At 33.0% G+C, this 24492-nt stretch overlaps 3 protein-coding genes across 5 annotated transcripts in view; 1 reads left to right on the forward strand and 2 right to left on the reverse strand.

Annotated features, from left to right (window-relative positions):
- Positions 1-14031, reverse strand: part of LOC129806537 (threonine--tRNA ligase 1, cytoplasmic) — a 15249-nt gene extending 1218 nt beyond the window's left edge. The window contains exons 1-3 of one of the 3 annotated variants that reach the window (XM_055855203.1): positions 13893-14031; positions 13576-13627; positions 9486-10596 (exon numbers count right to left, since the gene is read on the reverse strand). In XM_055855203.1, the coding sequence (XP_055711178.1) occupies positions 9486-10596; positions 13576-13627; positions 13893-13955 (1226 nt within the window). In that variant the 5' untranslated portion in view covers positions 13956-14031. Of the gene's footprint in view, positions 1-9485; positions 10597-13575; positions 13628-13766 lie in introns of all 3 variants that reach the window. The other 2 variants (XM_055855201.1, XM_055855202.1) reach the window with 2 other exon arrangements.
- Positions 2599-4128, reverse strand: LOC129806558 (uncharacterized protein MCAP_0864-like). The gene is made up of 6 exons (XM_055855235.1): positions 4088-4128; positions 3909-3983; positions 3782-3823; positions 3544-3698; positions 3010-3157; positions 2599-2933 (listed from the first exon to the last, which is right to left on the reverse strand). The coding sequence occupies exons 1-6, from the start codon at positions 4119-4121 to the stop codon at positions 2677-2679; spliced, it is 711 nt and encodes a 236-aa protein (XP_055711210.1). The 5' UTR covers positions 4122-4128; the 3' UTR covers positions 2599-2676.
- A 49-nt stretch (positions 14032-14080) lies between the features above and the next one.
- LOC129806543 (uncharacterized) lies at positions 14081-24476 on the forward strand. Its single transcript, XM_055855209.1, has 2 exons — positions 14081-15281; positions 19111-24476. Exons 1-2 carry the CDS (start codon positions 14385-14387, stop codon positions 19792-19794), a joined length of 1581 nt encoding a protein of 526 aa, XP_055711184.1. The 5' UTR covers positions 14081-14384; the 3' UTR covers positions 19795-24476.
- Positions 24477-24492: the final 16 nt, after the last annotated feature.

Below are 24492 nucleotides of genomic sequence, written 5' to 3' on the forward strand. Positions count from 1 at the left end.
AAAGAAAATAATTTTTCCTGACTACCTAAAGTTATTTTTTCTTATGTCTGTACATAATTGTAAAGTAGAAGGTTGAAGGAATCTAGAATATTTTTTGCAAGTCTCCAACTATTTGCTATATAGTAAATATTTAACCTTAAAAATGACGAATTTTTAAATTCTCATATTGAAAAATGATTTTAATTATTTTTTATACTTCTAATTTTTTTCAAGCCAAACCGTTTTTGAAAAAGAAACTACAATATTTACACGTAATATTTTTCATTAGACTGAAAATTATTATACATTGGCATTGTCAGAAAAATTACTTAAATTTTTGGGCTATTTTTGTCCTTATCGCTCGTCGAGGTAAAAAAAAGCATCAAATAAGAATCTTTTGGATGTTCCAAAGTCAGATGTAAGACGTTTCATTGATTTTGTTTATCGGTTAAATTTTTATTGTTGATTTTCGGTCCGTAAAAAGTGTCTCGTCGTTAAAGGGTTAAAAAAAAATCTGACGTTTCTGCCTACAAGGATAGGGGAAATTTTCTTTAAAAAGACAGTTTTTAGAGAAATTTCTCATAGAGCGCCCACAGAGCTGGGGTAAGTGTAAATAGCCGAGACAGCGACAACTGAGCGATAACCATTTTTTTTGCACTTCGTGTCTCGGCTATGACCATTTTTTTTTGGTAATTAATTACTGAGGAATTAGCATTTTTCGTTCCGAAAGCTCCTGACACTCCGAACATTTTTATTCGCGACAATTGTATGAATGATCGTTTATTTTTAAATCATTAAACCGCCAAATTGAAGATCTGTACAGTAGAGTTCCTCAAATTTGAACAATAATTTCAAAAACGTAACGGAATTCATGTAAAATTCATTTTCCCTAAATTAACCCATTTCTTAACATGGTATTATACATCATACGCAAATTGAGTGATTTTTGATGATTTATTTCTGGGCAATTTTTATCTGAATTGCTGTCGGGAATGGATTTTTAGTAACGTTAGTTATTCAGTTATTTGACAAAAATAGTCCGACAAAGATGAAAATACATTTTGTTATTATTTTCTTGCTTCGCGGAAGGTCATGCAAAATTTTTGCTCAAAATGGCGGACGGAAAATACGACATCCCGTCGAATTTGTTAAAATTGGCCTCTTTCCTCTTTTCTGATTTGAATTCTAGTTGCCAATTTGTGTTCTTGGATAGTTACTCTATCTAAAGCAATAGAGTTTGTAATGAATTGATGCACAGAATTTAAATTCAGTGACCGTTAAGACGTGTGTTTGACAGAGGCTCCCCGCGCCCCCATAATAGATTTTTTTTTTTTCAAAAAATTCATCCATTAATCTGTAGGAAACTAATCCCAAAATATGAACATTCTATCTAAAGTATTTCTGGTACATTGACTGAATGGGTTAAGAAAAATAACTTTAGAGAATATTTCAAAGTAATTTGTTCTGAAATAAATGGAATTTGTTGCGGAAGTTAATATAATAATATTGAGGAAACACCAGAGAAAAATGGTTTTAATTCAGACTCTACGCAAAATTTTCTCACATAACAGTCGTTCAAATTTGAGGAACTCGACTGTACACCGAAAATTGTTCATTAATAGAAAATTCTTCCAGGAGGGGAATTCTGTAATTTTCGTGGCATTGTCACGCGTGAGTTCGAAACCTGGCAATGCCATTCGAGCTTTTTTTGTCATATCCCAGCAACGAAAGTTCGGGGTTGGTACTAAAGTACGTGAAGTGCAAACTTGTTTGTACATGCCTTATGGGAATTTTACATTAGGTGACACAAGAGCTTTGCAGAACTATGTTCGTAGTTGGTGGTGAAATTGGAGTGGGGAAATTTTGAATTTAACCGTCATTTTGAATTTTAAAATTATTCAACGGTTTACCAACGTTTTTAAATGGTTCTCAACGTGTTTTTTTAAAATAAAATACTAAAAATATATTGAAATTTAAATTTATTAACAAAATTTGTTTATAATTAACATTATTGATAATTTTACTAGTTGCTAATCTTAATAATTTGATTTTTTACAAGATTGAGTTTTTATAATAATTTACGTTAGGAAAATCTTAGTTTTTATTACATATTTAACTATTTTTTTTATTTCAGTCTTTCTATATTATTTTTTTTAATTCGATAAATTACTTAAGAAAACAATGAATTTCTCTCACAACTCTAATTTACTACATTTTTCTTCCAATTGTGAGATAAAGAAAGATTTAATATTAATTTTAAAAATTAAGTGTCATAATAATAGATTTTCTATTCTGAGTTAAAATCTGGTATATGTTTCTTATTTTAGAGAAAGAATGAGCTATAACCTTTAAGATCACAGAAAAGTTTATATACTTTGAAATCACAGAACATTTAAAGAATTTAGATATTTTTAAGTTAAATATTTTCAAATTTGTTATAGTTTAGGTTACGTTTAAAGAAATGTGAAAGTTTGAAATTGAACATCTATTAAAGAATACAAAAGAGCTTAAATGACCTATTTAGAGATTTGAATCTTAAATGTTTATTTTAGAATTGATGGATATATAGGAAAATAAGATCTTATAAATTATATTACTTATTTTGGACCAAGTTTTGAGAACAAAATATTCGAGGAAAAGAGGAAAATCATTTCCTCTTAAAATATGATCCGTTATAATGTGATCGACGGATTTATTTTATGAAATTCTACGCAACTTAGATGGAAGCGTTATGTGCTCAGGAAACGCCACTGCAAATGGGTCTGGAATTTCAGAAGTCACCTCACGGTGTCTCTCATTTACATTCAGATTCTGATCCTGTTCTGCTTCTGATGAATTATTTTCTATGTTTTCCATCCTTGAACTTTTCTCAGCCCTTATTTTCTTTTGACGCAACTTCGATTGCTGGCGCTCGACATGTAGTCTTACCTCATGTCTATTCAGACGCATTATCTCTAAAATGGATTTAAAAAATATATTTAAAAAAATATATTTAAAAAAAAATATATTCAAAAAATTTTAACAAAATACCTGCGCTGTATTTAAAAATATTCAGGTCCAGGATATTTTTTCTCTTTCCCCTTCCCGTAACATTAAAATCTTCAAACACGTCAATTTTTGCAACTTTCGGCAAGAAATCTTTATCGCCAGGCTTTAAAAGGCGTCGAAGTTGTGTTTCCTAGAAAAGTAATAAAATAATAAGTACAATTTTTGATATTCAAAAACTTAATTCGAATATGGAAACAGTTTTAGCAATTTTATATGAATATTATGGAATTGATTCAATAATTAAAATACACAGCACAAAGTTTACAGAGGAGATACATCCGATACATCTATAAATCTCCAATCAATAAACTCACAATTTAAAATGATATTTGATACAGATTTTCACAGTCAAATTACAGAGAAAGTTAAATCGATTGTTCTTCCCAGACTATAGTCACTTTTCTCAAGTGATGAAAAATTGTATTATGAAATGAATCGAATAGTCTAAACAAAACAATGCCAGTTAGAATTCGTCAACACTAATGGAGCTACACTGTATATATCATGAATACTTACAACAGCAGCTTTGATTCCTTCATTATCAGCCATTTTCTGCTCCAACTCCATCAACTTTTCCACGTTTTCGATGGGAAAGTAGGATTTCACGCCTTCAATATACTTATTCAGTAAGTTGAGCTGCACGTTAACTTTACCCTGTTTGGCCATCAAACCTACAAGAAATAAATGAAATATATAATATTAAGTTTTTAAATGATATCATATAAACTAAATAAAATATTGGCAAAGTACTCACCATCCACTTTCACCTTCAACTCATTACATTCGATCTTTAGATCTAAAATGAATTATAAAAAAAAGATTTACAGTAAATATATCCTTTAATATTCAATAATATTCAAAAATTCTCTTATTAAAAATACCTTTGTTGCTTTGAATTAACTCCCTCATTTCTCGTTGCAAGCCATCAATTTTCGTCTCCAGACATCTAATGGAATCTGTAAATTTTAAACAAATAAAACTTTTAATTTATCGTCTATTTTAGTGTTTGCTATATGTAATGCAATTTATAACTTTTTGTTAGAGAAATTAATACACATACCACAGATGACCTCTGCCATTTCAGATTGTTCCATACCCAGACTGGCTGATTACATCTATAATTTATGGCAAGAATTAAAACCAAATTATTAAACAATACGTAATAAGAATAATAATTATTTCTTATTTACAAAATTTAATATTAAATGTATCAAATTCATAACAAAAAGGATTGCGTTTATACATTAGACACTATTACTGTGATAGAAAAAATACTTTTTTGAATGTAATCTGAAGCCCCTTTTAGAAACTCCCGGTACAAATACGTAAACATTGATAAATTTGTGTATATAGCCGTCTTAAAAAAAATGCATTCAAAAACCAAAGAAGAACCTAAAAGGCACTTACATTTTTTGGAGCCCCAGTTGCAATCTGGAACTCCAAAAATAAACTCCCGGATTGAACATAAGCAATATGAGCGAGAAATTGATGGATTTTTTCCTAATGTTGCCTTAAAATCACATTGAAAAGAAAATTTGCTCAACAATCTCTTTAGAGTCTAACAGATAATTTCTCTGTGACGAGGAAAAACGGTTTTTGGACCCCCAATTGCAATCAGGAGCTTCGAAAATAAACTCCCGGAATAAACATGAGCGAGAAATTGATGGATTTTTTGCTAATGTTGCCTTAAAATCACATTAAAAAGAAAATTTGCTCAACAATCTCTTTAGAGTCTAACAGATAATTTCTCTGTGACGAGGAAAAACGGTTTTTGGACCCCCAATTGCAATCAGGAGCTTCGAAAATAAACTCCCGGAATAAACATGAGCGAGAAATTGATGGATTTTTTGCTAATGTTGCCTTAAAATCACATTAAAAAGAAAATTTGCTCAACAATCTCTTTAGAGTCTAACAGATAATTTCTCTGTGACGAGGAAAAACGGTTTTTGGACCCCCAATTGCAATCAGGAGCTTCGAAAATAAACTCCCGGAATAAACATGAGCGAGAAATTGATGGATTTTTTCCTAATGTTGCCTTAAAATCATATTAAAAAGAAAATTTGCTCAACAATCTCTTTAGAGTCTAACAGATAATTTCTCTGTGACGAGGAAAAACGGTTTTTGGACCCCCAATTGCAATCAGGAGCTTCGAAAATAAACTCCCGGAATAAACATGAGCGAGAAATTGATGGATTTTTTGCTAATGTTGCCTTAAAATCACATTAAAAAGAAAATTTGCTCAACAATCTCTTTAGAGTCTAACAGATAATTTCTCTGTGACGAGGAAAAACGGTTTTTGGACCCCCAATTGCAATCAGGAGCTTCGAAAATAAACTCCCGGAATAAACATGAGCGAGAAATTGATGGATTTTTTGCTAATGTTGCCTTAAAATCACATTAAAAAGAAAATTTGCTCAACAATCTCTTTAGAGTCTAACAGATAATTTCTCTGTGACGAGGAAAAACGGTTTTTGGACCCCCAATTGCAATCAGGAGCTTCGAAAATAAACTCCCGGAATAAACATGAGCGAGAAATTGATGGATTTTTTCCTAATGTTGCCTTAAAATCATATTAAAAAGAAAATTTGCTCAACAATCTCTTTAGAGTCTAACAGATAATTTCTCTGTGACGAGGAAAAACGGTTTTTGGACCCCCAATTGCAATCAGGAGCTTCGAAAATAAACTCCCGGAATAAACATGAGCGAGACATTGATAGATTTTTTTCCTAATTCCGCCTTGAAAACACATTAAAGAGCGCTAAACAATCTGTCTAGAATCTAACAGACAATTTCACTGTGACGAGGAGATACACTTTTTCGAGCCCTAATTAAAGTTTGGAGCTCCAAAACGCGATTATCGGAGTGAACATGCAAAAAGATGACGCCAATATATCGTCTTTATTTTCGCGAAAATTCATTTCAATTAATCTCACAATCCCATATCACATAACACTTTTAAAATAGATAAACTTGATGTGGAAACTTACCTGAATCAGAATTGAGCCAAAAAAAGCACTGAATTGCACAAAATTACCCGGAAAAAACGATTGCAAAAGACAAACAAACAAAGCGGACAGCGCGATTGAAAAAATCAGCCATAACTGTTCAACTACGGACGCACCCCGAACACAGTTTGCAAACCTTTTGTGTCACCTAATGTAAAATTCCCATAAGACATGTACAAACACGTTTGCACTTCACGTACTATAGTACAAACCCCGAATTTTAGTGGTGAATTCAGTGGCGCCACACCAATTTTGTGGCCACCGCTGAGAACTAAAAATAGTTTTTCATGGTGACCACAAGGCTCCGAATAAATTGGGAGGCCGCCACCGTCGCGGCCTTTCGAACCCCAAACTCTTTCGTTGCTGGGATAATATGAGTTCGAAAATACAATTCATTGAATTTTTAATGAAATTACTTGATGAATTTATGAAAACACAGTATGTCTTGGATGATTTGTTTAACAAAATTCATTGTCATTTGAATTGCCAGAAATCTCAAATATGTGACTTCTGACAATGCCACGTGAGATGAAATGGCAATGTCACGGCTACAGAATCGCATTTTCGAAAAAGCTCTCCTAAGATTCGAATCCCAATTTGCCATATGGCATTGCCAGAGCGTTACAGAATTCCCCTCCAGGAATGATAAAATATGCTGAGTTTGCTATAAATTAAATCTGGGTAATATCAAAATTGTCTACAATTTTCGTGATTCTAAAATTAACACTCTGATTGATTGTAATTATTTGATAACAAATAATAAACTTAATCATTAAACCCATTAAACCAATATTTTATTAATTTAATTTAATTATTTATATATTTATTCCTTATTTCAAAATATATTTAAAAATTTCGAAGGGTAATATCAAAAATCTACGGTAATCGAAAAATCCCGTAGACATTTTTTTTAATAAGTTGAGAAACTTTTTTAAAAATAAATAATAAATAATAAAATAAATAATGAATAAAAAAATTAAAAAAAATGTAAATAAATAAATAATAGGAATTTTTAGTTTATAGGTGTATTTTTATATAATTCACAATATCTTTACTAATACTAATCAAATGATAATAAGTATAAATAAATAAAAATAAAAAATTAAAGAAAAACATGATTAAAAATTTGATGTTTTATGCGGATTATTGCTTAAATTTCATGGAAGCAATCTGACATTTTATATAAATTTTATATAAAACTTAATAACTTTCAATTCATTCCGGAGGTTAAAATCGACGCTAAGATAGCGTAAATTTAAAAATGCTACAGAAGAATATTTTATAAAAGTATTTAAAAATTCATATTGGTATTTTATGTTTCTCTGTGTTTTCGGTTGCAGACCTTTTATTTATTTGTTAATGAAACCTTTTTAGAAACAAATCGATTTTCTTTGATCCGAAACAGAGTATAATTGGAATACTAATGAAAATTTAGGTCAATTACATAAGCTGAAGTGTGCGGAGGTCATAAAGACGTCTACACATTGGGAACAATTTTTGTCAAAAATTTGCTTTTTTGAACGAAATCGTCTGGACTGCCCCTACTCTGAAAAAAAAGTTCGTAAAAATTTGCAAAAGTTTGCGAAAAGGGAAATTTTCAGGGCAAAGGGAAATTTTCTGTGTTTTGGGAAATTTTTAGTGTCGTCCTTTGGGGAAAAGGAATATTTTCTGTTTTGAGAAATTTTTAGTTTCGTCATTTAGGGCAAAGGGAAATTTTCTGTATTTTGGGAAATATTTTGTCTCGTCCTTTGGGACAAGGGTGTTTTGGGAAGTTAACCGTATCGCCTGTCAGAACGAAAGGAAAATTTCTGTTTTTGTGAGGTTTTTAGTTTCGTACGTTGGGCCAAAGGAAAATTTTCTGTGTTTTGGGAACTTATCAATATCGTTTGTCGGGGCAAAAGGAAATTTTTCTGTTTTTTTTGGAGGTTTTTAGTTTCGTCCTTTGGGACAAAGGAAAATTTTCTGTGTTTAGGGAAGTTATCAGTATCGTTTGTCGGGGCAAAAGGAAATTTTCTGTTTTTGGGAGGTTTTTAGTTTCGCATTTTGGGGCAAAGGGACATTCTCTGTGGTTTGGGAAGTTTTTAGTTTCGTCCTTTGGGGCAAATGGAAATTTTTTGAGAAAAGGAAATTTTTGGAAAGTTATAAAATATACTTGTGCAAGATGTGTTACAAACAAAATTTATGAAAATTGTGAAAAATGTATGAAAAACAAGATATCCCAAGACAAAGTTTTCAAAAAAACAAAAGTTACCGAAGACAAAGATTCCAAATACAAACTGGGAAAAACAAAAGTGTAAAAAACAAAATGGAAAAAACGAAGATTCCCGATCCCGAAGGAAATGCACCTCTATAAGCTGATTTAGGATTATCACTGGCTTAATTCTTCGCTGACCAATTTATATTTTTTACTGACAAATTTTAATTTTTTACTGGCCACATTTAATTTTTTATTGTTCACTTTTAATTTTTTACTGCTTTTTTAATTTTTTTTGCTGCTCATTTTTATTTTTTTGCTGTTCAACTCGAATATTTTTACTGCTCATTTTTAATTTTTTACTGAACATATTTTCTTTTTACTGATCATTTTTAATTTTTTGCTCATTAATTTTTAATTTTATACTGATCAACTCGAATATATCTACTGATCAATTCGAAGTTTTTACTGACCAAATTTAATTGTTGACCAAATTTAACTTTTTACTGACAAAGTTTTATTTTTTACTGAAAAAATTGAAAATTTTTGCTGATTTTTTCGAATTATTTGCTGATCAAATTTGATTTTCTGACCACTTTCGACTTTTTACTGACCACTTGTTTTTTGCCTTTTTTTAGATGGGAAAGCAGAAAATATTAGGAATAAGGACAAATCCTGCGCTCAAGAGCAACTCAAGAAGGTTTTGGAAGCCTTTCGTTGCGGTTTCACTTACACTATTTGTCTCCAATTAGAAACTTTCCCTTGTCTCCATTTGGATTAATTTGTTTCCAATGGCAGCATTTTACACTCGCGTATTTTTCTTGTATTTAAAAAGTTTTCAAATTATATCTAAAGAATTTTCACTAAACAGTAACATTCTAGAAGAGTCAAGGAGCAAATTTATGTAATTCTCTTCAGAAAAAAATATGAACTTATTGCGTTGAATCTTCTGTCAAAGTTAAAGCGTCTGGAAATGGTTTTGAATTAGGACATTTAACCCTATACTATTTTTAAAAACTGTTTTTCTTTATAGAAATGATATCTAAAAGTTATGCCCTAGAACGCCTAGAACCCTTTACGAACTAAGTCGTTTCTCGGCTTAAGCCGAGATGGATTTGTTAGAATCTGATGGAAATGTACGTTTTTGCACGTTTTAGCAATAAAACAAAATCAGATGGCGCTGTGATCGAGTAAACTTTGCTAGGGAATATTTGAATTTGAATTTCGGTTAGAAAATATTTTTAGAAGAAACTACTCACCAGTGTCCAGGACAATTCATGGGCTTCAGTGCAAATTTCTCTTTCTCCACGTCAAATGAGAACATATTGTCAGCATAGTGCTGCCAATGCCCAGAGACCTGCCACAACTTTGCGTTGTACATATTGGGCGAGATGACTTCCTGGAATCCGCGTTTTCTGTACTCACTCCGAATGAAATTCACCAAAGTGTTGTAGATATGGGCGCCACGTGGCTGAAAAAAGCACGATCCTGGTGAGAGTTCGTGGAAAAAGAACAGCTCCTGCTCTCTCCCCAATTTCCTATGATCCCTCTTTGCTGCCTCCTCCTGAATCTTCTCCCACTCCTTCAGTTGCTTCGGATCCGGAAATGATATTCCGTAGACGCGCTGAAGGGTCTCAGCTTCACTATTACCCTCCCAGTATGTTGAGGAGTTCTTGGTGACCTTCATTGCCTTGATCTTCCCAGTATTCCGAACATGAGGGCCTCGACAGAGATCAATCAACGGACCACAGCGATACACTGTTGTTGTATCCGTGGTAACTTTCTCATTGAGAATCCTCCTCTTGAACTCATTGTACTCAAACATCTTCAGTAGATCCTCCTTCTTCATCTCCAGCCGCTCAAAGGGCTGCTTCTCCTTCACGATTTGCTTCACCAGGGATTCCATTACGCTGTAGTCATTGGTGGAAATGCCATCGCCATCGATGAACATGTCATAGTAGAAGCCATTCTCAATTGGAGGACCATAGCACAAGTGTCCACCGTAAATCCTTTCCATGGCTTCGCCCAGGACATGAGCTGAACTATGCCAGAAAACAGCCTGGGCTTCGGGATCGTCAAATTTCAGCAGTTGCAACTTGCAATTCTGCTCTAACGGTCGATCCAAATCCCACAGAACATCATTAACCTTCGAAATCACACAATTGTCCGCTAATCCTTTGCTTATGCCCACGGCAATGTCATAGGGAGTCGTTTGCCACGATGTTCCAGGCACAACTTTGCCATCCGGCAAGGTAACTTCGATTGAATCTTTCAGTTTAGCCTCCAAATCCTCCAAGTACTTGGCTTTAAGTGTATCCCACATGCTCAACCGATGCTGAATGAATTCCGGAAGGGGATTCAATTCCTTGGCTGGAAAAAGGTTTATAATTACCGAGGGAAAATGAGCCCTGCGCGGAATTTATTTAAAAATCTGAGGTTATGTTGAAACATAACCTGAAAATTTTAGGTTATGTTTTGTAGAATTTGAAGAAAAATAAATTAAAAAAGAATAACTTTAAATACTTCAGAAAAACTAGAATTTTATTACTTGTCTTGTCATTTAATCTTTGTTTGAGAAATTTTTTTTTTCATTTTGAAATATTTTAATTCTAACCATTAAAATTAGGTTTTTTAAAAAAGAACTTAAATATTTAATAAGGTTATATTTGACTCTACGGGAGCGGTAATATAAAACACTTGACTCTCATTTTCCTTTATTGAACTAATGGGATTAGTTTGTAAATTCTTATAAAACATAACCTCAAAAGCCGGAATTATATTTATGTAAAATATTCCTGTAGACTTTGTGATTATTTGGAACCTTTATAACCAATTTTCAAGTGACTAAACCCAATAAATCATGTTGATACTTTTTTGGTAATATTATAAAAGCTATTCAAATGTTCCTTATACCGATGGCATTTGACGCCAATTTTTGGTATTCTGCGCCTATTTTTGGGATTTTTTTCACAAAAAGAAGGTTAATTCAATTTTCTTTACCTTCTTGTTATCGCGTTAACAGAATATTTAATTAAATTATTACTTGAGAGCTCTTAACTTTAATTTGGAGTAAAATACCACTTTGAGCTTTAACCCATTCCTTACCATGGTATTATACATCATACGCAAATTGAGTGATTTTTGATGATTTATTTCTGGGCAAAATGGCGGACGGAAAATACGACATCCTGTCGAATTTCTTAAAATTGACCTCCATCCTCTTTCCTGATTTGAAAACTGATTGCCAATTTGTTTTCTTGCATAGTTACTCTACCTAAATCAATAGAGTTCGTAATGAATTAATGTACAGAATTTAAATTCAGCGACCGTTAAGACATAGAGGGCATTTACACCGCCGCATTAGATTGAGATTATCCCAATCTTAGGGAGATTACATCGTAAAATCCCACACGACCTCTCGTATCGAATTGAATTGACAGTTTCCCAAATTGTCATAAAAGCCAGAAAATGCATTTGAAGGAACTTTTATATGCAATTGATTGGTTTTTTGTACTGTCAAAGTACTACCGAACCTCACTATTTGCTCAGCGCCAAGTGTTCTTGTGCTCCCCTCTGAGAAAAAGCGAAAATCGTAAAGAAAATTCTCGATTCTGTGAAAACAGCAAGGGAAAAAAGTGAAAATGAGTGAAAAGAAGAACTATGGTCTAGTGAAGAGACCAAAGTTTTTCTTCGTATCATCGAAGAAAAGCAAATATTGGCTATGATGGATAACAAAAAACATCGCAACTCTGAGATCTTCAAAGTTGTGAAAAAGGAGTTCCGGAACGCGGAATACACGCGAGACTGCAAACAGCTTGAAATAAAATTCGAAAACTTGAAGCAAAGCTATAATATAATATTAGAGCGCACAGCGCAGAATCAGGAAATAATCGAAAGGAACATGAGTTTTAAGATATTCTGGATCAGCTGTTCTAGTGTCGACCCCGGGAGGCATTCCATCGAACCCATGGACTGGAGTCCTCTCAGTATAGGGAGAGTAGCAGTGGTAATGAAAGAGTATATTGATCAGGGGCATGACATTTCCTATGTTTCTAGCGTGCTGAAAAACTTTTGAGTTTATAAGCTATTTTCTGTCATTGTGGAATAAATTAGCAAAAAATACAAATACAAAATAAAAGCCAATTTAATATCGAAGAGGCAACCGAAAACCCCAAATTGGCAACCTACGTAGTTTTGAAGATATCTCGTGAAATGTGTATGAAAACAGGGAAAAAATTACACTAAAACTGGTCGCATTTTTCAGAGCTAATGTCACCCCCCTGATATTGATTATAAAGAATATTCTAAAGGAATTTCTTTCAGATAAAAAAGTTCCGGAAGAGCATCAATCTCCGGAAGAGATAGAATTAGGTTGATGTTGTAGGTGCTCCCGAAGAAGCCCAACAACTTTCTCTGAACTTCCTCTGCCTTCTTCTTGCTCTCAGCATCCTTTTAGCCAGCAAATATTTGATTATGGTCATTTTGTGAAACTCCTTGCACCACACAATTGCACCTAACCTCACAATCGTTATTCGCGCAAAAGTTATTCCAATTTTTGCGATATAAACCACTACGATTGGATTGAACATTTTGGGACAATTCAATCTCAATCTAATGCGGCGGTGTAAATGGCCTCATATGTTTGAGAGAGGCTCCCCGCGCCCCCATAATAGATAAAAATTCTTGTTTAAAAAAAATCATCTATTAATCTGTAGGAATATAATTAATAGTTTATTTTTTTTTAATAGTTTATTTTAATTCACAATAATAGGGTCATCCCTCTTACAATTGTGAAAAAAGAAAAAAAAGAAAAAAATACAAAAAAATTAATACATCAAAATGAGAAAAAAAAATGAAAAATAAGCAAAAAGAAAAAAAATTTAGGCGATAATTTCTCAAGGCTCAGCCCGAAAATGCCGCCGAATAGCATCCGCAGAGTTACGGCTATTAGCCGGAATGGAGTTGTGAAGTACTATGCCCTTTACAAACAGTGTGCGATAAAGGCAGTCACTGTTAGATTTAGGTACTATAAGTCCTCGAACCCTTGCCGAACCCCCCCTAACCAGAATAACCTATCCAAAATATGAACATTCTATGTCAAGTATTTCTGCTACATTGACTGAATGGGTTAAAAAAAAGATTGTTTTGACGAAAATCGCTCTAATGTTGACACCTTAAGGTACCTTTTCTGTTATAAAATATGTCTCCTGCATTTTTAGGTTAGATGCAACATAACCTCAAAACTTCAAAACATAACCTCTTTAGGAAGTTGTCTTATCTGTACAATTTTAATTGAAGAAAACCAAAAGAAACATGCGATAATGCTCAAAATAAAGCTTTTTAGGTTACCTTTTTGACTCCCGGAATCAGCGGCTTTCTTGTCTTTCTTCATTTTGCCAGCCTGCAATACAAATGACCATATTTCAATTTCTACGGCATTTATGCACTTTCTGCAAAATCGATAGGCAACTACTTGAACACTAGAAGGGACTACAATCAGATAATAATCGATTTATCAGCTTGATTGGGAAAAAACAAACCAGAGAGGAAAATTGCTGTAGATGACGCAATTGAACAAAAGTGTGCCTATTGATTCTCTTAGCAATTGCCAATAAACCCATTGAATAACTACGTAAAATTGTTCTATAGCGTGAAATGTTTCATGCCTTTTCCTCCTTTTTCTCAGAAATGCACAATTCATCTAACTTTTTCACGTTTTCGTCACTCATGGTATGTTTTTCGTCACTTTTTTTCCACTACAGAAATTGCCACACGAAGTGTTTTTGAAATGCAAATGTTGGCTGCTGTGATCTTGTCAGACCGCAAAATAACCTCACTTTTTTCAAATTTTCTAGCAGTTTACACGTGCGCCATGATAAACAAAACAAGAAATAGTGCGCAGGTGTGAAAAAATTGATTTTTCTCTGAGGAAAAATCGATTTTGCTGGATTTAGTGACAGTGGATTTGTGATTCTTGGTGGAAATTTGTGTCTGTGCAAGTTGAGGGTGAGAAAAAGTGATAAGGGAGTGTTTGTCAGTTGCTGGAATTGTGTGAAAAATCATCCATCGTGGCGGACAGCATCAAGACGCAGAGCAAAATACACCCAAGTCCAGGGGCAGCCCGCAATGTGTGGGCTCTGCCCCTGACAGCTTGTGGGATGGTGACTGAGGAGAATAGGGATGCAACCACCACGCCTACCAATGACAAAGACAACAATATCCTGGAGGAAGCATCAAGTACGGAAGATATCTTCGATGTGATCAAGAATGGAGAAGTGGCAGATGTGGAGAATCTGGTGGAGAAATTGGGAGCAGAAACCCTCTCGGCCAGAGATAAGCATGGCTATACTCCAGCTCATTGGGTGGCTCTCGATGGGAATGCCGAAATGATGAGGTATTTGGTGGAGAGAAATGCTCCAGTGGATCTTCCTTGTCTGGGAACTCAGGGTCCACGGCCAATCCACTGGGCATGTCGCAAGGGTCACACAGCTGTTGTGCAGGTGCTTTTGCTGGCTGGTGTGGCAGTCAATGCTGCAGATTTCAAAGGTCTCACTCCCCTCATGACAGCCTGCATGTACGGCAGAACGGCCACTGCAGCCTTCCTCCTCGGAATGGGTGCCCAAAATCATCTGACGGACATCAATGGGGACACAGCTCTCCACTGGGCAGCCTACAAGGGCCACGCTGAACTCATTCGCTTGCTAACGTACTCCGGAGTTGATCTCCAGAAGACAGATAATTTTGGCTCAACTCCACTGCATTTGGCCTGTTTGTCCGGGAATCTGCTGTGCGTAAGGCTGCTCAGTGAGAAGAGCAATCTGGATCTGGAGCCTAAGGATAAAAATGGCAAGACTCCGCTGATGCTGGCTCAGAGTCATCAACACAGTGATGTTGTGAAGTTGCTGAATAATGAAATTAAGAAAAAATCCCGCTGGTTTCCGCCCATTTCTGAACTCTGGGGACTCCTTTTTGGCGGTGCTGGAAATTCCAAGGGACCCCTGTTGCTCTTTGTCTGCTCAGTGCTACTCTGGGGGTATCCCATGTACATGATAAGGGTAAGTTTGAAAATTTTATCTCAACGACAAATAACCAAAAATATGTTAGATAATTCTCGAAAATGGAATTAAAGGAAAACGAGGGGAAACTCATAAAAGATAAAAAGTGACATAATAAATCATAGGGGATACTCATGGGGATTAATCGCCGTCAGTCGAAATTCACCCGAAAAATGGTTGATGTCTTCGCTTAGTGGAAAGGAAATTGAGAACAAATCAAGTTTTCAATATTTGTTTCCAATGAAATGTTATGTAGAATCAAGGGGTAACTCATTTCCATTTTTTCTGACAAGGGTTTCTGGTTTCTAGGGTTTCGCGATGCAAAGAGTGGGTTTCACGGGTTTCGCGATGCAAAAATTGGATTTCTCGACGCAGAAATCGGGTTTCTCGGGTTTCGCGATGCAAAAAGTGGGTTTCTCGGGTTTCGTGATGGAAAGAGTGGGTTTCTCGGGTTTCGAGATGCAAAAAGTGGATTTCTCGGGTTTAGCGATGGAAAGAGTGGGTTTCTCGGGTTTCGCGATCCAATGAGTGGGTTTCACGGGTTTCGCGATGCAAAAGTGGGTTTCACGTTTGCGATGCAATTTTTGAGTTTATCTGGTTTCACGATGCAAAAACTGGGTTTCTCGGGTTTCGCGAAGCGTTTCTCGGACAACTGACGAGGGTTTCTCAATATGAGTTACCCCTTGTGTAGAATGATGCATTAGAATTAGAATAAATTTTTCATTTAAATAAAAATAATGCTTATTGTGTTAGTCAAGACACCCACCATTTTTCGGGTGATAGCGCCTTTCAGATAAGCTGAAAAACAAACCTTTTTCGTGTGGATTCCGGCTCTAGGATAGTGTTTCCATGTAACGTTTCACTATTTTAAGGATACGATAGTGATAGGGTTCCATGGATGTTGTCAGAACATCCGGCCTAAAACTTTAAAGCGAAGAAAAAGAAGATACGATAGTGTGTTCGTTGATGTTTTATATTTTTTTCATTTAATTGAACGTTTCTGAGAGTTTAGAAAAACGTTCCCATGTTTCTTAGATATTTTCTACGTTTCCAAAACATTTCCATATTTCTTGAAAACGCTTCTTTCTAGAAACATTTCCATGTTCTTAACGCGTTTTCGCGCTAGCACAAATGTTTCCATGTTTTTTGGATTAGCTTTTTGATTTTGTAGTACATGTAAATAACTATAACAATTGATGAAACTTTTTCTTTCATATTTTTCTATTTTAAGAAACATTTCTATGTTTCTTAAATTCGTTGTGGCGTTTGCAGAAAAATGTCTCCATGTTTCTAATGTGTTTTCCGTGTTTTTAGAAACACCAAGCAAAACTTCGTTCTGCAATTCCGCAATTTTTCTTCTTCTAGCGATCGTATCGACGTTAACCAAAGTTATCAAAATTTGTCTCAAGTAAGCGAAGTCTCACACCCGTTAACTAATGGTTATTTAAAATCTCTACATTTTATTGAAAAAATTGAGGAAAAATATACTTCTTGAAGGGAAAAGAATAATTTTTTTCATAAATAATAAATAATTTTAAAGGCCTCTGCTGAAAATCACATCGTAAAATTTTTTTGTTCTCAAGAAAATTCTGGTGCAATTTATCAAAATATGCAGAATTTTCGGTCGGGAGTATGTTTAATATTCCTATTTAATCATTCTTTATAAATAGCATACCCTCGCAGTATATATATAATAAAATACATCATGAAAATCGTGATTATAAATTCTACCAAGATGATAAATAATTTCAGAGAAAATATTCCAAAGTCCATTTTGACAGAACGACATCTTGAGGAAAATGCCGAAAATTCATGAATTTTTTTATAGAAATTCTGCAGAATTTTCATACAACGATCGGATCCACTCTTATGTTTTTTGGATGTATTTTAGAATTTGTAAAAAACGTTCTCATGTTTCTCAAATGCGTTCTCGCGATACATTTACATGTATCGCAGCTGGTTTTCTAAGTTTGCAATAACATCCCCTAGTATTTTGGATACGTTTTTGAGTTCGTAAAAATATTTTTGTTTTTTCTTAATGAGTTTGCGCCTTGTTAAACTATAATTATTTATTTATTTCGATGTACTAGACTTTTTATTGCCATATTGCATATTTTTCGGTTTATATATTTATATTCGGATTTCGTTTCGTGAAAAATGTCCATTCAGACGCTTCAATCATTTGCACCGGGCGGAACTCGAACTCACAACTGAGACAGTTTAGCCGGTATCACACCGCCCAAGTGCAAAACACTTTTACCAATTTGTGCCACGGACCCCCTACCTTGTTAAAATATTTTCAGTTGATTCAAAAACTTTAGATTGAGGTTACTTTTTCGCAGTTCAGAAAACCGCCTCTAAATTCCAATTCGCTTTATGGAATTGTTTTAAGTTTCCAATAAGACGATCATCAAAATCGCTTAAGAAAAAATTTATCAATTAATATTTTCATTTTGCACCTTGCGTTTTCTTATGACAAATTTTGAGATTATTGATAGTCTGTAGCTCATTTTAATTCTAAAAAATTGTCAAAATAGCGAAATTTACTGTGCAATTGCTTTAAAATTCAGCATAAAACAAATTTTTATATTTTCTATAAATATTTGTAAAAAATCAAAATAACAGTAAGTGAGGTTATGATATAATGGCGAACCGTAGGTCTAATCTCTGATCAATTAGTTTTGAACAAATTATAAATCTGTAGTCCATAAAAAAATTCGACAATATCTTTAATTTGGTTTAAAAACGCTTTTTTAATAGATTTGTTAAATTCTAAGTTAGAAGTTTTAATATTTTAGTACACGCCTGTGCTAAAATTTTTACTTCAGAATCATATTTTTGAGTTATTTTGTCATGTTTCCCTCTACCTAATAAACCGTTTTCTTTTCTTTTAATTCTGTAAGTAAGTTAAACGTTAAACAAGACATAATTTCTCAATAGATCTTTATTTTCTACTTTAATATTTTAGTAAATACCTCTGCTAAAAATTTTTCTTCAAGATAATATTTTAGATTTATTCGTCTTATTATCTAATACATAATTTGCCTTTTTTAAATTCTTCAGCTTGTATTTAAAAGAGAACTAATAAGTCCCTATTACAGCTTTACCACTTTAGTACATGAATGTACTAAGACTTTCCCTTAAGAATCATATTTAAGGATTATTTCGCGATATTTCTGTATACCTTAGTTTATTCTTTTATTTACGAAAAACTAGACGAATATATTTTAATATTCCCTTTACTTTTAGTACATTTCTGTACCAAAACTTGCTATTCAGAATCATTTATTAGAATTTGTTTAAGGGATCATTAAGATGTCGACTAATAGTTTAAAAGTAAATCAATATAACCTTAAAAATTCTTTAGTTTAGACATAGGGAATTGGAGAATTAAATACTGGGTACAGAAAAGAATTCAATCTAATAAAAAAAATGTTAAATTTCAAAATTTTCCTATTTTCAATTTTCAATTTTTTTTTATTTCACGAAGGAGTTATCATAAAATTTGGGGTTATGTATGCAACCTAACCTTAAAAAAAGAAATATCTGTTCTAATAATCTAATTGTATTATTTATACATAATTTGATAAGAAACTAATCAGCAATTTCAGGTTATATTGTGATCATAACCTTCAAATTTTGAATGATAACTAATTTCTAAGTATCGTAGGTAGTTTGCAAGGCTTAAATCGGTTGAGATTAGTTAGGAAATCAAAGGCCTTTCAAATGAATGCAAATTTTTTGTAATTAATTAAGAAATTCGCATTTTATTGATATGTTTATCATTTAACCTTGAAAAACTAGAATTCCATAACCTTTTTTTTATCAGGTCATTCCAATAACGTGGAACATTCTGAGACGATCTCATTACTGTTTCATCTATTGGAATGCTATCATGTGGATTAGCTGGATCATTGCTAATCGACGCGATCCGGGATACATTCCCCTGAATGCCGACTCGTACTATCGGGCCATTAAGCAGATACCGTACTTTGACAAATGGAAGAAGCGCAATGTCTTCCTCTCGCGTCTCTGCCACAGCTGCCGATGCCTGCGTCCACTGCGAGCTAAGCACTGCAGAATCTGCAATCGCTGTGTCTCCTACTTCGATCACCATTGCCCCTTCATCTACAACTGCGTTGGACTGCGCAATCGCATGTGGTTCTTCCTGTTTGTCCTCAGTGTCGCCATCAACTGCAGCTTTACCATCTACTTCGCCTGCTACTGCGTCATGATCGAAGGATTCACACTGCTATACGTCCTGGGTCTCATGGAAGCCTTCCTGTTCTGTGGTCTCGGCTGGATTCTCACCTGCACGTCCATCCTGCACGCCTGCATGAATCTCACGACAAACGAAATGTTCAACTACAAGAGGTATCCGTATTTGAGGGACAAGCGCGGTAAGTACCAAAATCCTTTCTCACGTGGCCCAGTACTCAATCTCTTTGAGTTCTTTGTCTGTCTACCGGATCGAATTGATGAGAGCGAAATCAACGTTGATGATAATCTCTGATAACAGGAACTTAAGAAAATCAGTGCTAATCAATAGATAAAACTAATCAAAAATCGCTTAGATAGGCACATTTTTTTCATAAAATAAATGATTAGAAAAAAGAACCAAAACACAAATTTTGATTTCAGTCACAAATCTTTGCATTTTTTAGAATTTTGACACTTATTATTCTTAAAATGGTAACATTTTTCCTAGCAAGATTATATATTACAGATTTGGAAAAGAATAATTCAGATCCAGAAGATATTTGGATTAATGACTTATCATTGGAATCGGATTGGTTTGTTATCATTTTTAGAATATAGGAGAATCAGCAAAATCGGCAGAATTTTGAGAAAAAGTTAATAAAAAATCCAAATTTGGTCATTAAAAAATCAATTTTTATTAGCAAACAGATCATATTTGATCAGAAAAAATGCGTCAGTAAAAACTCAATTTTGATCACAATCCTCCTTGTTCAGTAAAAAATCATCTTTGATCAGTAAAAAAAAACAATGTTGATCAGTAAAAGGATCATCTGTGGTCAGTAGAAAAAACAATTTTGATCAGTAAAAACCCATTTTTGGTCAGTAAAAAATCAATTTTGATCAGTAAAAGATCATCCTTGTTCAGTAAAAAAAATCTTTGATCAGTAAAAAAAAACAATTTTGATCAGTAAAAAGATCATCTTTGATCAGTGAAAATCAATTTTGATTTTTCTGTGGTCAGTAGAAAAATCAATTTTCATCAGTAAAAACCCATTTTTAGTCAGTAAAAATTAAATTTTGATCAGTAAAAAATTCTCCTTGTTCAGTAAAAGAATTTTTGATCAGTAAAAAAAAAAACTTTTGATCAGTAAAATGATCATCTTTGATCAGTAAAAAAATCAATTTTGATCAGTAAAAAGATCATCTGTGCTCGGTAGAAAAATCAATTTTGATCATTTGATCAGTAAAAAATCCTCCTTGTTTAGTAAAAAATCTTTGATCAGTAAAAAAAAACAATTTTGATCAGTAAAAAGATCTGTGGTCAGTAGAAAAAATAATTTTGATCAATAAAAAAACCATTTTTGGTTAGTAGAAAAATAAATTTTGATCATTAAAATATCCTCATTGATCAGTAAAAAAAGATAGAAAATATAAACGTAAAAAAAGATCAAAGGTCAGTAGAAAAATCAATTTTTATCAGTTAAAAAAAGATTATCTGTGGTTAGTAGAAAAATCAATTTTGTTCAGTAAAAAAACGAGGATTTTTTACTGAACAAAATTCAATTGAACAAGACTGAATCAAAAATCATTTTTGATCAGTAAAAAAGATCATTTTTGATCAATGAAAAAAATCAATTTTGACCAGTAAAAAATCCTTGATCAGCAAAAAATCGTCTTTGATCAGTAAAAAAATCAATTTTGAGCATCAGTAAAAAGATTGCGGAAACTGGTCTCTCTTGGAGTTCGAGCAGTTAAAAAGTATTGATCAGTAGAAAAATCAATTTGACCAAAGGTAAATTTAGAAACTTTGAAGCACTAAAATCGTCAAATAAGTTTTGATAAAGAAAAAATAAAATGTATTTTGTTTTTTCCAGTTTTTCCGTAATATCATGACTTTTTCTTGGGAACAGAGTAAAAAATGGAATATATTTCCAAAGTTCTCCCAGATTTTATTCAATTACTGTTCAACAGTGATTTTTTTTACTAACCTAAAACTGTTGCAAGCTGTTCAAAATTAGTTTTTTATGGCTCCGATATAACTTTTAGATCTGGAAAATTTCATGAAGACGAAAATGTTGTCCCTTTCTTTTTCACGCATTTGGCATATGCCTATCTCACTCTTTGGTACTTTTCATCTTTTTTAAAACATCACAACAAATTCAATTTAGTTTTATTGAATTTGGAGTACGAAGGAACGGGATAGATAAATGCAAAACGTGTAAGAAAGGGATGTGAATTCTGATTTCAGGAAACTTTCCTGATCTAAAAAGTGTGCCGGAGCCTTTATTAATCAAAATAGATTTTTTACTGACCAAATTTGAATTTTTACTTATCGAGTTCACCATTCCTCTGACAATTTCAACCTTTTTGTTGTCAAAATTCTATTTTTATTGATGGAAATTGCAATTGAACTGACTATCCAAAGATTCTTGCTGATCAAATATCTTTTTTTTTGACCCAGAATTTTTAACTTACCTATTTTTTTTCGTTTACTGAACCAAGCGAATTTATTACTGTCCAATTTTATCAAATTACCGATCTCAAATATTATTGCCACATTTTAATTTTTTTCTGAAATGCAATGTAATGATTCAAGGATTCCATTCAAAGTACAGTTGATTAAGTTTATTGGAAATACAAAATTCTCCACAAATCTTAGATTACTAAATTCTGCCAATTGACAGAAAAACGACGCAATGCCAAGATTGGTGTAGGAATAAAATTTTTTTTTGGATTTAAAAAGAAAAATTATTTACACAAAGTGCTTTAAATTTTATGTAACATTTTAAGAGAATATAAATATGAAGAAATTCTATGTGAAAGCTTAGATTAAAAAAAACAATTGCTTTAAAGATTTTTAGAATAACTTTTAATTATAAAAAAATGTAAACCTCTTAATTCTGAGATCATTAAGCTCTTTTAATGTCTAAAACGGTCTTCAAAAGTCGGATTTATTTTAAGGAGTCTACACATTGCGAGCAATTTTCGTCAAAAATTACTTTTTTGAAGGAATTTGTGAAATTGTGAAGAAACAAATGTTCCCAATGTGCAGAGGCGGCCTTTAAATTAAAGTCTAACTTATATCGCAGCAAATGTTCACAATAAATCAGCTGACATTTTAATTGTCAAAATCCGACCGCCCTAAAAATAAAATAGAAGAAGGAGAAGAAATTTCTAGCTAGAGTATAGAAAGCGTTGTTAAGTTTTCAATAAAAACAGAATATTTTTATTTGTGGAACTAATGGTTCTAATGGCTTCTAAAATCTAAACTATAAAAATTTCGTGAAATTAAAATTCATAGTCTTTTCTATCTCAAACGTTTTGCATACGTTCATCTCACTCTTTCCCACTCAAAATTAGATTGGACTAGATTAAATGTGGCATGATGTTCAAAAAACGAAGAAGAAGCCTGCGAAAGAGTGAGGTAGACTTATGCAAAACAATCGAGAAGGAAAGAGATGTGAATTTCGATTTCATAAAATTCTTTTAATCTAAAAGAAGAAGAGTGCAAAAGAATGAGATAGACATATGCAAAACGTGTGAGCAAGAAAGGAATTCGAATTTCGACTTCATGAAATTTTCCTTATCTAAAAGATGTGCCGCAGCCATAATGACTTCTTCGGCACGCTTTTTAAATCAAGAAAATGTCAATTCTTCTTCTTCTTTTTAACATCACACCAAATTAAATTTAGTTCAGTCCAATTTGGAAGCGAAAGAACAGGATAGACATATGCAAAGCTTTTGAGAAAGAAAGAAATGTGAATTTTGATTTCTTGGATTTTAGGGTAAGTGTGCCAAATTTCGGAATAGTTGCATGCAAGCGTCAAAGTCTTACTGTGTTATCACACTTGCACATTAAAATTTTAATATGATTCACATTAATTGTCGCTGGTGAGAGTCCAAATGTGTAATTTGTGTGTTTGAATCATTTTATATTCAAAATTTGATCTATTTGTTGATAAAAAGGTGGACTTGGCCCGCAAAATTTGATATAAATTGATTTATAGCATTAATGCGAAAAATTAATGCGATTTTCTCTTTAATTTTTTAATGTGAAAAGTATTTATGCTTTAGTTAAATTTAAACTTATTTTTGCAGACCAAGTCCACTTCTTTATCAATAAATAGAAAAACCCTAAATAATAAGTGACTCAAAGGCACAAATAACATATTTGGACGCTCACAAGCGACAATTAATGTGAATCACATTAAAATTTTAATGTGCAAGTGTGATAACGCTGTTAAGTTTGAAATGTAATATTTTAAATTCAAATTGATTTTTTATTCTTTCTCCTGAAAGAGTGTTTGGAATCTTGTAAGGAGTTTACCGTCTTTATTTACTCTAAAATCATTCTTAATACATTTTAAAATGAATAAAAATATAGACATATCTTTGGTACCCTATTTCGGCCACCTTCATTCTCATAGTTCCTTGCCCTTCGGGAATTCTTCAAATGTCTTTTCCACGTCATCTCGTTTGTCGAAGCTACATTTTTTGTTATTCTTTTGCATTGTATAATCTCTAGAGTACGTAAAATCTAAAAGTTCATGGACATTCGAGGAACAAAAAAGGTGGCCGAAATTGCAAGCTGGCCGGAATTTGGAACACTTATCCTACCTGATCTAAAAGATGTGGCGGAGCCATTAAGCTTTGTTTATCTCAGAATGAAGGGTCTCCTTTCGGATAAGTTCTTACCTATATGAAGCATAAACTCGACACAAATGATCCGTGATATTAAGCAGCAAAAATTCTGTTGCAGCGCCACAGGCGACGATCGTATCAACTTTAAATGATCTAAAAACTTGTAGCACATGAAATTTTCTGTCCAATGCATCAAAGATGAACAAAATAGAGTCGATAAATACCAAAGACAGCAAGCTTTAAACCATTTCTCAGTGCTGTACACATTCCTTTAAATTTAATTACCACATAAAATTGATTTTTATGACAATTGTTATTATTAAAAATATCTATAATAAATGTTTTCACGCAAAATAAGTTTTTTTACTAT

This window comes from Phlebotomus papatasi, chromosome 3 (genome assembly GCF_024763615.1).
Source record: "Phlebotomus papatasi isolate M1 chromosome 3, Ppap_2.1, whole genome shotgun sequence".
Lineage (NCBI taxonomy): Eukaryota > Metazoa > Arthropoda > Insecta > Diptera > Psychodidae > Phlebotomus > Phlebotomus papatasi.

Bases quoted from the DNA above. Each gene is read 5' to 3' on its own strand.
- LOC129806558 (XM_055855235.1), bottom strand. From the start codon at position 4,121: ATGGAACAATCTGAAATGGCAGAGGTCATCTGTG. The intron at 3,158-3,543 runs GTAAGTATTCAT...TTACTTTTCTAG, and splicing joins AAGGAATCAAAGCTGCTGTT to GAAACACAACTTCGACGCCT. The intron at 2,934-3,009 runs GTATTTTGTTAA...AATCCATTTTAG, and splicing joins TATTTTTAAATACAGCGCAG to AGATAATGCGTCTGAATAGA.
- LOC129806543 (XM_055855209.1), top strand. From the start codon at position 14,385: ATGGTGACTGAGGAGAATAGGGATGCAACCACCACGCCTACCAATGAC. The intron at 15,282-19,110 runs GTAAGTTTGAAA...TTTTTTTATCAG, and splicing joins ATCCCATGTACATGATAAGG to GTCATTCCAATAACGTGGAA.